This window comes from Lepidochelys kempii, chromosome 1 (genome assembly GCF_965140265.1).
Source record: "Lepidochelys kempii isolate rLepKem1 chromosome 1, rLepKem1.hap2, whole genome shotgun sequence".
Classification (NCBI taxonomy): domain Eukaryota; kingdom Metazoa; phylum Chordata; order Testudines; family Cheloniidae; genus Lepidochelys; species Lepidochelys kempii.
The window spans coordinates 97,907,215-97,923,760 of NC_133256.1; the positions used below are offsets into that span (position 1 = coordinate 97,907,215).

A 16,546-nucleotide genomic window follows, 5' to 3' on the forward strand; every position below is an offset into this window, starting at 1 on the left:
CTGTGGGAGGTAGTGTTTGGATTTGAATTTGGTCATCATTAATGTACCTTTAATTCTCCGTGAATGAGAATGTAGTATTTTACTTTTCTGCAAAATACCAAATGGAATGGTGACTAAAATAAATAGTACTTTTTCTGCAAATCTTTCACTGATGGAGCAGCTGCTAAATGTTGTGCTCCATGAGGAAACTAATAACAATGATACTTCTAACAAGCTATGAGCACCCACATTGTAAGCTGGGAAGCATTTTAAGTTAATTCCTTCATCTGGTATTTTACAGTTCAAACCACATCAGTCAAATTGAGTTTGACATAGATTTGTCCCTCTATTAATGTTAGGGCCTCAGTTATGTCTCACAAGAGGTGGTGTTCAATTTTTATCATGTTTGAACACCTGAGGCTTTCTCACAGAGGCGCAAATGATCTATTTACTGTTGTGTGGCAGGCACAGTGCCAGAATTTCTCTGTTTTCTCACGTTAGAAGAGATATCACTATGTCTTTTATAAAGTGTAGTACAGTACTTTAAACCTACAACCTCACTACTAATCTGTTTCACTATATGATCAATTCCATTTCCTTTGAAAACATTGTATACAGTTGTGTACTAGTGTCAATAAAATTGACAGTTGTGTAACAACCTATGGCGTTTCAGATTTCACTGAGCAATGATTTAGTGTGGAACTGTGGGTAAATTCTTTCTTGCTAGTTACAGTAATATAAAAACTTTATTTCAGGCAAATATTCTTTTGTCTTTGTTTTATAATAGGGTACATAATTGTCATAAATCTCTAAACATATAACATTGTACAGTAAGATGAATATGCACACTTCTGGGATGCAAAAAGAAAGTATGGTGTAGCAATAAACCTGAAGCCTTTCATGAAATGTTTTGCACTCAACCTACTGGCCTAATTATACGTACTGATGCCATTATTCATTGGAGTGTCTGAGTTGTGTTGTAGTAACAGGGGAACTAATAGTTAAATAATATACTCCAGAAAAGTGCTCATGGTGAAAAGCCCTTGACCTTAAATATATGGATATGCAGACATTTGCATTTACTTTAATTCTGGTCAATGTAGCTATGGGAATCGATAGCTTGTTAGTTTCTCTGTTGAAGTTTTTAAGGTATGAAGCCCAAACAAAACAATATGGGCTGTAAACATTTCATGGCTTGGAAGATCTAACATAGCTTTTAACAGGTTTGACTTTTCATAGCAAGTCTTTAGCTTAATTGGGAAGATGCTGAGGTTTTTTTGGCAAGCTGTTTCATTTGCAGAGTCAGTAATCTGGTTGCCTTCCAAGAGACAAAACACTAATTTCAATACTAGTATATCTCAACCTACAGAAGTATAATTAACTCATAATTTTTTTACTATATGAAATATAATGGGGCTTTATGGCTGTGATCAACTAAAATTGTCGTACTTTGTGTGTTAAAAATAATACCTTCTTGTGTAAATGTAATGCTAGGATTTCCATCCCAAACAATCAGAGGAGCTTGGAATGACCCTACAAGGTATAATAAAATATATACTTCTGCTCTGTGTAGAAATGGGAAGATAGTAGTTTTCTCCCTCCATTTTAGATGTGATTGACAGTAGTACAATGTTGCCATAGAAAGTCCTAGTTTTTTCCTAGACTCCCTCTAGATATACTTCTTCTAATATCTTTCCTCCAGTAAAGTGAGGTACTTTAGATCATTTGCATTTTGGAGTTATGTTGTAGGAGGAAAAACAGGAGTCATAAGTTGGCTTATTTATTATTATGTTCTTTGTGTTCTAAACTAATTGTAAAACTGAGAACATTCATCTGTTCTACACATTCTCTTTCATAGAGTAGGATGCTGTGGTGAAGAGCTCATCATGAATTTGATGTTTAATATTAACATATGCAAGTGAATTATTTGTACCTGTATCTTTAGTTTTATAATGGCTGTAATTCTTCCAGTTTCATCAACTTAGTGAGCATGGGGCCAGATCTTCGGCTGATATAAATGGTTGCAGCTCCAATGACTTCAGTGACAGTAACGTCCATTTACACGAGCTAAGGATCTGGGATCTTGTGCCTTTTAGCGTAATTTCCACGCTGTGGTTTAAGATTCTTACCATTTTTAGCTGTCTGGAGATGCCCCGTACTAACAACAATTTTTATTGTATCATTTCTTTAGCAGGTTCTCTGACTGGTAGCCCTCACCTTTCAGAGCTCTCAATCAATTCTCAAGGAGCACCAGTGGTGGCAAATATGTCATTATCTCCAAACTTGAGCCCTGATGCCAAGCAGTCTTCTCCACTGATCAGCCCATTGCTGAATGACCCGTCGTATATCAGGACTGATGATGAAGAAGAGGTCAGGAGAAAGGTATTGCGGTTGACTTCACCCTGTTCTCCCCTGGATGTTTCGATTGCTTGAAACGTGGTATATGGCTGACATCTCTAGATCCCTGACACTCTCCCATCCCCTCTTCATTTGTTACAAGAGAAGTAAAGATCTTGATTACAGTGAGGAGACAGGGGGCATCACCTCCACAATGTTCTCCACCCCCCACTTCTCCTACAGCTATAGGAGCACCTCTGGTTTTAGCCAGGAGCAGTTCTGAGCAGTTGCTGTTTCTTCCTTGCTGCAGCTGCATAGCAGCTCCCCTGCTGGCTGCATGCTGCATTGCAAGGTGGTGGTATGTCATGATTCATATTACCCTAGCACCTAGGAGCCCTAGTCATGGGTAGCGTAACGGGTGGCTCTATTGCTGACTGAACTGTGAGAGTCTCAGGAAGAGCAAGATAGGGGCTTGGCTGGCCCTACTTGAGCCTAGGGGATTGTCTAGGAAAAGACTACTTCTACACTCAGCTACACAGGGCACTGGAGGAGACATTGAGAACCAACACCAATCAACATCTTCCTGATTCTGTGCCCAGCCCCAGTTAGAGCAGCCTTGTGACTGCTCTCTCTTATGCTAGCTGGCAAAGGTTCCCTTGGAGTGGTACGCCAGCTAGGGATAGCCCAAGCTTTGTGTATGCCAGCCAATGTCCATCACTGCCTCTGACATGTCATCTACACCAACAGCAGGAGAGAGGGAAGCATATTAACAAGGGATTTGTTGATGTTTTTCTTTCCCTTTGTATCAACCGAGAAGCACAAAGGGAGCAGAATAGGGCAGAGAATCTGCCTGAAAGTACCGATTGTGTCTCCTTGACCATTTTGAAAGAAGATGTTGGATCTTCAAGCTGTAAAGGGTGGTCACTGCTGCTCTAACCTAAATGTCTCCCTAGTGTAAGATTGATACTGCTAGATTTGCCCTTTATGAAATAGGGAAGAGATTTTTCTGAAGTTCGAAGTCTATATCTTGCCCTTTCTCTCCCAGCCCTTTTGATCCTCTACCTGCTCCACCCCTTTGGAAAAACCAGTTTGGGCATTTTGGAGAGTATTGTGCAGTGAATGTTTATCATGTGAAGAGATGTGTATTGAAGAGTGAACACAGATTATATGATGAATAGATCACTGTTTGTTCATTAAGGTATTTGTTATGTTTGATTCTAACTGTTAACTGTCTACAAAAGTCGTCATCTCAGCTTCAAATACATCCTGTTCCAGGAATGTGGAAGAAGTTGAGAGGAATACTAGAAATAACTGCAAATAACCATGGCAGTAAGAAATCTTTTCCAAACTCCTAGACAGCTATTGTTTGCAAGGATGTTCTTAAGGCATTTTCCACAGGGAAGTTCCAGCAAGCAGTCATAATAAGCACAAGCAACGCTCGCTAGTTTGTAATTGTCCTAGTGATTGTTGCCTAGAATCTCTTTTCCACTGGAGACTCTGCCCCCTAAAGCAGATCAAAACTTCTTATTTTTTGCAATTTACAGAGATTTCCAACTGACAAAGCTTACTTCATTGCTAAAGAAGTATCGACCACAGAGCGAACTTACCTGAAGGACCTTGAAGTCATCACATCGGTATGTTTACTTTAGTATTACTCATGAAATATATGCTGCTGGAGTCAGCTGTGGTATTTTATCTGCCCCATTTATCCCTTAGCTGTTCTACGATAGTCTTATTTTCTATCCCCTATGCCAGGCACAAGTTCCAGTGAGGACAGAATTTCAGATTTACAAAAAAAGCAGAGGGTAGACATTTACAGTAGGGTTTGTCTGTAACATGTACAGTGACAACTTTCTAGAAACTGAAAACATGCTCGGACCCTGTGGCTTTAATTGGAAGTTCACAGATAATATTTGTAATGGAGTCCCCTGAAACAGTTGTAGCTCACCAAGAAAGTTGTATTTATTTTTTTAACTGGTTTTATTGCCTCCTGTTCAGTCTAAGAAAAGTTTTAACATTAATTTCATTGTGAGTTTTTCATGAATAGGGCAAGCAAGGCTTGCCCTTAAATAATGTTCTTTATGGACCTATAGGGGGACTGTAAAAAAAAAAAAAAAGAAAAGAAAAAAAAGCCTTTAATGTACAGTGGCACCAATTATCTGTCCTACCTGAACTGTGTGCAGTACCGGAACAGAGTGTGGACCTGGGCCTGTATTGTGGACCTGGGCCAGTTTAAACTGGTACAGTTTTCAAGGCTGTTCTAATTTACAGCCAGTTGCAACAGGCCCCTAGGAGCCACTGAAGGTCTATCAAAAATAGCTAAAGCACAGTAGGTACTGGGATCATCAAGCAGGGTAGGCCAGCTTTATGCCTTCCATGGAACCCCTCTTACATTGCTACACTGACAGCCACTTTACCATCACAGGACAAAGGGGTAATGGGGCAAAGCAGAATTAACCCCAGTGGATCTAAGATCCCATTATAAATTTAAACGGCAGGGCTTGATCCTGACCTACTTATACTTCTGCTTGTACCAGCATAGATCTTGAACTTCTGGACTTCCACTTTTGCAAGGCACACAACAATTCCCTTCCATGTATTTCAGTACAGGATCAAGTATTTATTGTGCCACACCCCTGTGAAATCAAAGGGTTTTCAAGTACTATCCATGCTACATTTGCAATGTACGGTTATATGTACAGGGCCAGATTTTAAAAAGTGGTCTCTAACTTTGAGTTAGACCTTTGAGTGACCACCTTCATCTATCTAGAGCAGGGGCGGGCAAACTTTTTGGCCTGAGGGCCACATTGGGTTTCCAAAATTATATGGAGGGCTGGTTAGGGGAGGCTGTGTCTTATCTGACCCCCCTGACGGCTCCCCCGGGACTCCTGCTGCATCCAACTCCCCGTCTCCTGGCGGCCCCCCCAGGACTCGAACCCCATCCACCATTCCCTGTCCTCTGACTGCCCCCTGCTGCCCCATCCAACCCCCCGTCTCATTCCTGGCTTGCCCCCCGGGTTCCCTGCCCCATCCAACCCCCCCTTCTCCCTGTCCCCTGACTACCCCCAGAACCCCTGCCTCATCCAACCCCCCCTTCTTCCTGACTGCCCCCCTGTTCCCCGCCCTCTGACCTCCCCGACCCCTATCCACACCCCTGCCCCTGACCAACACCACCCCAACTCCCCTGCCCCCTTACCACACTGCCTGGAGCACTGGTGGCTGGCGGCGTTACAGCCGCGCCACCCAGAGCACCGGGTCAGGCCGTGGCTCTGCAACTGTGCTGCCTGGCCGCCCACAGTGAGCTGAGGCTACAGAGAAGGGGGGACAGCGGGGGAGGGGCTGGGGGCGAGCCTCCCAGGCCAGGAGCTCAGGGGCCTGGTAGGAGGGTCCCGCGGGCTGGAGTTTGCCCATCTCTGATCTAGGGCCTGAACATCAGAGGTGCTGAGCTGGATTTGGCTTCCATTGACTTTGGACCGATAAGTAATCAGAACCCCAGAAAATCAGACTACAGTCGAACCTTCAAAGTCAGAGGCCAAATTTTAAAAATCAGTGAACCCGGTTATGAGAGCCACTTGCAGTAGCTACTTTCACATTTTAATAATTAGTTTAAGTGGTTGGAATTAAGTTTCCCACTTCAGTACAATGAAGTAAATGAATCTACAGTAGCTGAATTACCTGCTAAATTAATTCTGCAATGCAGGTTACTTTTCTGTATTTATCTTGGGACATCACATTTCAAGACAAATATATAAAGGAAGTCGAATTGTGACCTCAGATCCAGTATTACTGCAGTAAATTTATTCTGTATATCTCTTGAATTAGTAGATTAACTGTAAGAAAATAAATAACTCCTTTCACTACTGATGTTGCTACATTTATAGGGCCCAATTCAGAAGCATGTGCTTAAGTCTCATCAACTTCAATGGGATTTAAGTATTTTCTTAAATGTTGTCCTAAATCTGAGCCATACTGTAGTTTAGAGGCCAGCCAGGGTTGTAGGTAACTGCACAAAGATAGAGTAAATGACAGGCCCTGCCCCCAGCCTTCCCCTTTATCACTTTGTTCTTTCCTTCCAGTGGTTTCAGAGCACAGTGAGTAAAGATGACTATATGCCAGAAACGCTGAAGAATCTCCTCTTCTCCAACTTTGAACCTTTGCACAAATTTCACACCAGTTTTCTGAAGGAAATTGAGCAGAGACTTGCTCTGTGGTAAGAATGTTATTCATTACTATTACATCTCACAGTTAAGTATTTCCACATTCCACTTTGGTAAATTTTTGATCCATATGGGTTGACTGTCATGATTCATTTGGGTGGATCACAAATGTTGGCTCTTAATAGAATGTGTAAAGAAAATCTGCTTTGTGTTAATTCAATTGATGAGACAAACTAGTAGTTTCCTATCAGGTGAGATACTTTTCTATTCCTATAGTAACTCTGGAGGATGTCAAATACCAGCTACTAAATGTATACACTTTTACATCAGCAAATCCAGAGAACTTGCATCCAAGAGTTTTAAAAGAGTTGGTGTAGGTGTTCTCTGGACAACTGATGTGGATTTTCAATAAATCTTAGAACACCGGGCAAGATCCAGAAGCCTGGAAGAAGGCTAATGCTGTGCCAATATTTAAAAAGGGTAAACAGGATGATGTGGGAATTATAGGCCTGTCAGTCTGACTGATTCTGGGCAAGATAATGGAACAGCTGATGTGGGACTCAGTTCATAAGGAATTAAAGGAGGGTAATGTAATTAATACCAGTCAACATGAGTTTATGTAAAATAGATTGTGTCAAACTAACTTGGTATCTTTTTTTTAAATGAGATTCCAAGTTTAGTTGATAACAGTAATAGAAATCTTTACATCAATGCTATAAGGTATTTGATTTGATGTGGCACACGTTTTGATTAAAAAGCTAGAAAGTATAAAATTAATATCACACACATTAAATGGATTAAAAACTGGCTAACTGATAAGTCTTAAAATATAATTGTAAATGGAATCCTCGTTGAGTGGGTATGTTTCCAATGAGGTCCTGCAGGGATTAGTTCTTGGCTCTATGCTATTTAACATTTTTATAAATGACCTGGAAGAGAACATAAAATCCTCACTAATAAAGTTGTAAGATGACGCACAAAATGGGGGAGTGGTAAATTAATGAAGTGAACACGACACTGATACAGAGCAATCTGGATTGCTTTGTAAGCGGGACACAGGCAAACAATATGTGTTTTAATATGGCTAAATGTAAATGTATAGATCTAGGACAGCAGTCCCCAAACTTTTGAGAGTCGTGCCTCTCCCTACCTGTCTGTGCTTCCCCTCCCCCTCCGCTCCGGGGGTGGGAGCGACAAGGGGGGGCATGGCAACAGGGGCAAGGGGACCACAGCTGGATCTGGAATCCCTTCCTCCCTCGGGCCTCTCTGTCCCCAGAGAGATATCACCTCAGAGGAACTCACCACTGGAAGGAGTTTATCACCCGTCCCATACTCAGAATACATCTCCCCACCGATGGCACCCCCACTGGGACCAGAATCAGGCTTCTCTCCGTTGAGAGAGTCTGAACCACCTGATGAACCTTTCTTCCCCTACCCTACATGTCCACCAGGAGACCTGCACCGCTTTGGGATCAACCTCCACATCATCTGTCTTGGAGGTGCTGGTACCCCATGCTGTGAGGGCCCCCACAACCACCTATAATCCTTCCTTCTGGCTGTATTGGGGGTCTTGGGACCTGTGCTCTCGTGCAGAGTTGATCTGATATGCCAGGGAGTCACCACTTGTCTCCCCTCTAAGGGGATGCTCAGATCTGCCCCTGGATCTGCCAGAGGAGGAGGAGGAACATTACTCTCCAGATCCAGTGGTTCTGCTGGAACCAGCAAGACTCCAGTTGTCCTGCCCGGATGAAGCAGTGACTCCTAACTCTCCTCCATCCCTACCTTCCACTCTCCCTCTCCCCCTTCTTCCCCCTGATTACTTTAGGCAGTTCCAGGGGGACTGGATAGCTTCAGATTCCTCTCTCGAGGAGATCCAGGACTCCTAGCACAAACTTTTAGACATCCTGTATGCATCTGGACCCAGCAGAATAGCTCTCCGCATTAATGAAGCCACCCCTGCCATCTGTGCTCCTACCTGCAAAAGGACAGAGAAGCTCTATTACATGCCAGCCAGAGGAGAGGCATTTCTGTGTTCGCACAATGCCATAGATGTAAAAGGGATGTTACGGGCAATTAAGACGTGACCCACAGAGTTTACAACAAAATGACACAAGACTTTGGTGGGTACGAGGCAGAGAAGTAGGGTGTTGGCAAAAGACAATGGTAAGGAAAGCCAGTTTTTCAAGAGTGTGGTTTAGGCCAGCTAGCTTGGATGGCTTCTAATAATGTCATGGTTGTGGTTTTGATCTGCTCACTGGTTGTGTTCTGGGAGGAAAGATTGTAGTTTGAGACACCTTGGACCTACTTTTCAGAAGTGCTGAGCATTCACAATGGAATTAATGGGAGCTGTGAGATCTGGGGCACGGGGGAGGGATAGCTCAGTGGTTTGAGCATTGGCCTGCTAAACCCAGGGTTGTGAGTTCAATCCTTGAGGGGGCCATTTGGGATCTGGGGCAAAAATTGGGGATTGGTCCTGCTTTGAGCAGGGGTTTGGACTAGATGACCTCCTGAGGTCTCTTCCAACCCTGATATTCTATGATTCTACCGCTAATGGCTCCAGGTAGATATCCAAAAATGGGGGTACCTAAAATCAAAGGGCACTTTTGAAAATGTTGGCCTTAGTTATTCATTCTGCAGTCACCCCTGCAGGTGTTAAGAGTTTTGTCAGCCTACACTTACTATATTTTCTTCTGAAGATAGCATGAAGCTCAGCAAAATTTTCCTCACCTGAATGTAGCCTTGTCTTTTTACTTCCATGTACACACCTAACCCCTGAATCGAGACAGACAGTTGCTGCAGTTTCTCCTCTATGGACTTGATAGCTCTCCCATCACTGTAGGTACTCTACCTCCCTGAGAGGCAGTAGCTAGGTCAACAGGCAAATTCTCCCATCTACATAGCTCTGTCTACACCAGGAGGCAGGTTGGTTTAACTGCATCACTCAGCGGGTGTGGATTTTTCACACCCCTGAATAATGTAGTTATAGCAAACTAATTTTCTAGTCTAGGCCTATGTCAACTTCTTTAATTTCTGTCTCTAATAATATGTAGGAATGGTGGAACAGTTTCACTGAGGCATGAGACATGAACAAGCTTCATTCTCCAAGGGCTTTGTTACAGGAAAAGAGGGTCTTTGAATAAAAAGGTCTGCACTACATGGAGTTTCTAGAACTGTTTGTGGGATCAATATGGGATTTTATATTTCGTTGTGGTGCTTTTTGTGTTTCACAGCTCACCAGTGTGATGGGGAATGAATGAAATGGGGGGAGGGATAGCTCAGTGGTTTGAGCATTGGCCTGCTAAACCCAGGGTTGTGAGTTCAATCCTTGAGGGGGCCATTTAGGGATCTGGGGCAAAAATTGGGGATTGGTCCTTCTTTGAGCAGGGGGTTGGACTAGATGATCTCCTGAGGTCCCTTTGAACCCTGATATTCTATGATTCTATGAAAGGATGTTGGCAGTTTTTGTTCCCCATTGTCATCTGAATACTAGTCTGGAGAGAGGACCTACATTGGGCTGAAGGAGTAAAGATGTAGAGTGTGGTGTTGGAATTACATACTTCATTTTAAAGCACAGCTAGCTCCCTCCATTGATACGGACTTCTCTGTGTGAATTTTATGTGAGGACCAGAATTTAGTTTTTTCAATGCTGTTCTCTTTTTATTGCTTTGAAACAGAGCTAGCTACTTGGCTGTTACATATAGTATAGGATCTTGGGCTTTTTAAACTCGGAGATAAATGTAATTAGCTCTACTTAGAGATATTTTTTGTTTGTCTTTGGAAATGTTCTTGTGTTTTGGAAGCTCTTTTGCCCAGACAAGCTGATGCATTGCCATAGTGATATGAAGGGTTGTAAACCATCAGTTGAAATGGTTGCTATATCTGCCTGGATTTTTGATTTACAAAGAGAGAGCCCCAAAACTATTATGGTTTGGCTCAAAGAGGCCCTAACTGTGAACCTTTTTAAAATATACTGGGTTGTTGCAGCTGTGTGGGTGCCCGGATGTGGGAGAGACAAGGTGGGTGAGATCATATCTTTTATTGGACAGATTTCTGTTGTTCGAAGAGACAAGCTTTCAAGCTTACACAGAGCTCTTCTTCAGGTCTGGGAAATGTGTCACAGCTAAATATAAGGGGAAACAGATTGTTTAACATAAGTAGTTAACACAGTAGTATTTTATCACTTTCCTGTGTGAGTTCATTTGAGTGCACAGTGATTGTCTGGTTTCACCCACATAATAGTTGTTGGGGCATTTAGTGTACTGGATAAGGTTCACCACACGTTGTGATAGTAATCTTTAGGACCCATGGATGTTGAAAGATGTGTGGGGGAGGAGGAGGGATTGATCACTGTAGCAGCGGAGACGTGTATATAAGTCTGGTACTGCTTTGAATTGGTGGATCCTGCTCTGTGGGGAGCTTGCTTCTGATGATGAGGTTGGGGGTGTTGTTTGAAGGCCAGAAGAGGGAGTTCAGGATTTATTTCTTTCAGGATGTGGTCCCTGTCGAGTATGGGTTTGTAATTGTTTAATGATACCCCATATGGGTTCCAGTGCCGGGTAGCAGGTGACAACTAGGGGTATATGGTCGGAGAAGGTTTTATTTCCGTATTAAAGCAGGTTCTCTCAAGGTATTTGGGTGGCCTGTTCCATGATGCATTATGCTTCTCTGGTGGAGTGTCCTTGCTGGTGAAGGCGGCTTTAAGTGTGCTAAGGTGTATATCCAGGACTTGCTCCTCAGAGTATATTCTGTGGTATCTGAGTGCCTGGGTGTACATAACTGATTTCTTCAGGTGTTTGGGGTGGTTACTAGATCTGTGAAGGTAAGTGTGGTGATCTGTGGGTTTCTTGTATATAGTTGTCTGTAGAGTTCCTTTATTGAAGCTGATCATGGTATCCAGGAAGGTGATGCTAGTGTGGGTGTTTTAGAGAGCGTTTAATAGGTGGTGGTTGCTGAACTTGTGGTGGAAATCTGTGAGGGAGTTTAGGTCGTCAGTCCAGAGGATGAAAATATTATCGACGTATCTCAGGTATATTATTGGTTTTGTGGTGCATTTTGTCAGAATTTCTTCCTCAAGGTGGCCCAGAAGAGGCTGGAATACTGGGAGCCATCCTGGTGGCCATAGCTGTGCCCATGGTTTGGACAAAGTGTGTGTTGTTGAATGTAAAATTGTTATGGGTGAGCATGAAATGAATGATTTTGGCCATGTGTTTGGGGAGGAATTCTGAGTGTTGTCCATTGTTTTGTGGATATTTGAGGTGGGCTGTGATTGTGAGGGATGTTCGTGTACAGGGAGGTGACATCTATGGCAGCAGAATGGTGTTCTGAAGGAGGCTGTTAATGTTGCAGAGTTTGTGGAGGTAGTCACTTGTGTCCTGCAGGAAGCTGACCCTTTGTGTGGCGAGAGGTTTGAGGAGGGTTTCTAGGAGTCCCAATATTCCTTCCGTAAGAGTGCTGAGGCCAGCTATGATGGTCTGCCTGGGTTCCCTTGTTTGTGTACCTTGGGAAGCATGTAGAAGGTTCCTGGGGTGAGTTCATGGGGGATGAGGTTGTAGAGTTTCTCTTAGAATTGTTTGGGAAAGGATTTGCTGATATCTTTAAATTTCATGTAGGGTCTTTAATGCATCCCATCAATCCCCAGCCAGTGGAGCAATTTCCAATTTTTAAGGTCTCACATAGTATTCAATTTACCTTAGAATGAGGAAGGGCCATCTGAACCCTGCTGAGATCCACAAAGTCTGATACTGACACTGTTTCGACAATTCTCCAGCTCTAGTAAGTTTAGTGCTCATGCTAGCTAGTGGATCTCGAGTAATTTTTTCAACTCCTGTCATCTTCTATTTCCTTCTCAGTGCCTCATGTGAACCCGCCCTCTAGATGCTGAAATCTGAGAGGTTTTTGCTAACTACTGAGAATACATTTCTGAGCCACATCTGATAGTACTGAGAGAACAAACTGCAGACTCTAAAGTGCGTTAGAACTGGAAGCCAAATTTCTAGCTTCTCTGTGAAAAGATTAGTCTTCCTGTTTTTATTAAAAGTATCTAAAGCTATTTCTCTCTAGTATGTGTGTCAAGTCCGGAAGGCTACAAGATTTAGGATGTCTGTAAAGTATTTGTGTGGCATTAAACCCTAAATGCAGAAATAATTACTCTTGCTCATTCAGCTGCCAGTATCCTAACAGAATGCACAGTCAGCCTGTGGAACTCATTGCCATAGGATGTTGTGAAGGCTGATAGTACAACTGGATTAAAAAAAGAATTAGCCCTGGTCTACACTACGGGGGCAGGCGGTGGGGAGTCGATGTGAGGTACGCAACTTTAGCTATATATATTTAGAGAATAGCGTAGCTGAAGTCGACGTACCTAGATGGACTTACTGTGGCGTCTTCACAGCAGTGAGTCAACTGCTGCCACCCCCTGTCGACTCTGCTTGCATCTCTCACGGCTCTGGAGTTCCGGAGTCAACGGGAGAGCGCTTGGGGATCGATTTATCTCATCTAGACTAGACGTGGTAAATTTACCCCCAATATGCCAATCGCTACCCACTGATCCGGCGGGTAGTGTAGACCTAGGCTTAGATAATTTCATGGAGGATAGGTCCATCAGTGGCTAATAGTGAAGATGGTCAGGGGTACAACCAATGCTCTGGGTATCCCTAATCCTCTGACTGCTAGAAACTGGGACTGGATGACAGAAAATGGACCACTTGATAAATTGCCCTGTTCTGTTCACTTCCTCTGTAGCATCTAGCACCAGCCACTGTTGGAAGAGGGGATATTGGGCTAGATGGACCATTAATTAGTCTGACCCAGTATAGCCATTTTTATGTTTTTCTTGTTGTCCTCTGCAGTCATCGTCTACATTTTATACAAGTCTGTAAGCTAACAAGGGAAAGGTGCATATTTATGGATTGCACCAACCCTCCACTGTCAGAACTTATGAAAGCTAATTTTGAAACTACTTATACAAAACACTGGGAGAGGCATGAGAAGATGAGCTAAATGTCCCAATCTCTTGCTTGAGAGGGCGTACTGTGACCAGAATGAATAGTCAATTTAATATTTTACATAAACCGCAAAGGAAAACCAATCTTACTTTCAAATATGAGACTACTAACTAAATTCAGCTGGCTCTTCTCCTACTTGTATGTGACGGATGAAAGTCCCCAAGTTACAATACGTTTCCTCTCAAAAAAATAGAGCACGCACAAGTCTTCCTGATCTTCACATTATCCGTCAGCGCCACTGAAATGGAGATGGCTTTTCTGCAGTGTCTGAAACAGACCCAGTACGTTGTAATGCAGATTGCAGTTCTCTTTGCTGTGGCAAATATAGCATCACAACAGGCTGTGGGTAAAATTTTCCAGAGCAAAACCATAAAAAATGGTTATGAACTTTGGAGCATAAGTCTCATCAAAAGTCTCTGGGACTTAGGTTCCTGTGGGCTAAGTACACAAAGGGGACTAAAACTCTGTTGCAACACCTATGTTTAGGCACCCTGCTGCCCAGTAGAATCCACAACCCCAAGTTAGATTCCCAGGCTCCCCATACAATGCATGGAGAGAGTTAACTGCCTAATAATGGGATCCAGAAAAGCCAACAAGCTGAGCAGGAAGCTGCCAAGCTAACCAGTAGGAAATGCTGAGGAGAAGGTGGGGGGTCTTAGACCCTAAAAGGGATTTAGGTGCCTAAGGCTGGGCCAGAGGGAGGTGCCTATCTCCACTTGAGATTCTCAGCTGTGAACCTGCTCCTGAAGTCAGGGCCCCTAAATCCTTGCTCAAAAAAAATGGCGGCAGTGCCCCCCGTAACCCTTGGCCCAGTAGCTAGTTAGAGCATTCACCCAGTGTGTGGAACAGTTGGGATTAGTTCCCCCATCTGTGGAGCTGGGACTGGAACTTGTGACTCCCTCGCTGTAGACAAGTGCCCAAAGCAAGATGGGGGGGGGGCGCCTCTTTCAAACTCTCTTGTGAGGAAGATGGTCCGTTGTATGTAAGTAATTAAACAGTCATTGAAACAGGCACTTGAACTCCCAGGGAGTGCCCTAACCACTGGGCTATCGAGTCCTTCTCACGGTCTCTGTATATTTACATAAAGTGGAACAGCTTCAGCCACCACCACCAACACAATTTTGTGTGAGGCCTGATCCGGTAGGTGAAAGAGGCAGGGCAACACCTAATTTGAGGATCCCAACAGAGTTTAGGCATGAGCTAGACACCCTGGTGTCAGGACGTAGGTGGGAGTGTGCGTGCCTAGTGGCAGAAATTTAGGCATCATGGGACTTTATCAGCAGACATTTAGGTGCCTATAGGGTTAGGTGAGTTTTGAGGATCTAAATTTTGGATTTAGGTGCCTAAGGAAGAGTTAGGCACCTAAATCTCTTTGTGGATCTAGCCCGAAATGCCTAACTCAAAGTCCCAGTGACTTTCAGAGAGACTTGGTTCCAAAGTGCCTAAATCACTTTTGAAAATAGGACATATGCTACTAAGGCAGCTAGGCACTTTTGAAAAGGTCACTCTTTGTCTTAAATAATTGCACTGGTTTGACTAAATCGATTTAAAAATCAGTCTTATTAAACCTTAATGTAAAGGTTTCTTTACCCTTTAACCCTTGCTTAAAATGGTTTTGCTTAAGGATTGTCTGTGTACAGAAATTGTACTGATTTAACTAAGTCTGTTTCAAAATGGGTCTAGTGACAACGGTGCCGCCCCACTGCATGGGCAATCTTACCTCGGCCTAAGAGCGGCTTGTGCAAATTTAGCTTCATTCAGTTATCACAAGAGGCCCCGTGGCCTTGGAGCAGCCAGAGATAGAAAATGCTGGTATAAAGTTGGTGGTAGCAGTGTAGTTGCTGCTGCTTCCCCCCCCCCCCCCCCCAACAGCATAAGGGCAAAAGTGTTGCTGGGAAGGTGAGGAGGCTCTGCCATGTCCAGTCCTCCACAGGAGTAAGTTAGCCTCTGCTGGAGAACCGAGTGGCTCAGCATCAGAGAGTTACAACTGCTATCCTATTACACCCACATCCCCACTCGCACAAAATGGAGGATCAAGCCTTCTCATCCATTAGATTATATTAGGTAATAGTATAGTAACCCTGCTCTGGGACTAGCCCCTGCTGCAGCATAGAGAGAGAGAGCTCAGGAGAGGGCAGTTTGAGCTGGGGTGGGGGCTTGGAAACCGCCCGAAGGGGACAGCGGGAAAAGCTGTGAGAGAAAGAGGGAAGGATGCGGAGCTAGCAGATGACCTGGAGATGAGGGGATAAAATAGACCAACAGGAGACTAAAAGTAGGGCACTGGGAAATGCGAAGGGGGAAAGAAGGAAAATAGGAAGTTTCAGGTCAGGAGAAGCAGGAAGAAAACAGACGTGGGTATGCGAACAGTCAGTATTAGTAGAGGGAATAAAATCCACAGACATACTGGACAGAGAGTACCAAAGGAAAAAAACTGAAAGGAAATATAATTGCTGAAAAAGTGTATTGATCAAACAGCTGTGTTAGATGAAAACAGATCCTGAAAACAGTGAACGCAAAGCCCACCCACAAAGGACATGATGTAAATGACCAGACAGAATGACTGTCTGAACATCTGTTGAGGGAATACAGTTCAAAGGTGCGTAATGGACAAGTGAGGGCTCATGAACTGAAGAAACCCCACTTGCAGATAAACTTGGGGAAAAGAGGCACAGCCACAAGGCCATTGAATACAATGAGCACTTCAAACCAAAGAACATCAAAGAACAGGACAGCAGGAATGGAGCTGGACTTACAGCCAAAGAGAGGAAAAGTTGTTTTTTCTCTCAAGTGACACAGAGTGTTTGAGTAATCTCTTTTGTTCTTGTTAATAACAATGCCTTTGGTATTAACTGCACAGAGTGAGGAAGAGTAGTGTGTACAAACTCACAAAGGTTAATGTGTTGGTAACCTATAGTTTATTATTATAAAGGTAAGTACTTGGTAAAGTTGTATATTATTTATGCTTCTGGTACAATTTTTGGGGTTTCCCTTATAAAGTTCTAAAAATTTAAAATTCTCCGTTTTGTCTTGGTTTGCCTCTGTCTTGCCTCAAAATTAGCAGAGCCGAGC

At 43.5% G+C, this 16,546-nt stretch overlaps 1 protein-coding gene across 6 annotated transcripts in view; it reads left to right on the forward strand.

Annotated features, from left to right (window-relative positions):
- FARP1 (FERM, ARH/RhoGEF and pleckstrin domain protein 1) overlaps window positions 1–16,546 on the forward strand; it is a 349,582-nt gene that overhangs the window by 284,303 nt on the left and 48,733 nt on the right. For 4 of the 6 annotated variants that reach the window (XM_073348144.1, XM_073348154.1, XM_073348123.1 and 1 more), the window contains exons 14-16: window positions 2,171–2,361; window positions 3,861–3,950; window positions 6,393–6,526. In XM_073348144.1, coding sequence (XP_073204245.1) covers window positions 2,171–2,361; window positions 3,861–3,950; window positions 6,393–6,526 — 415 coding nt within the window. The remainder of the gene's footprint in view (window positions 1–2,170; window positions 2,362–3,860; window positions 3,951–6,392; window positions 6,527–16,546) is intronic. The other 2 variants (XM_073348134.1, XM_073348112.1) reach the window with 1 other exon arrangement.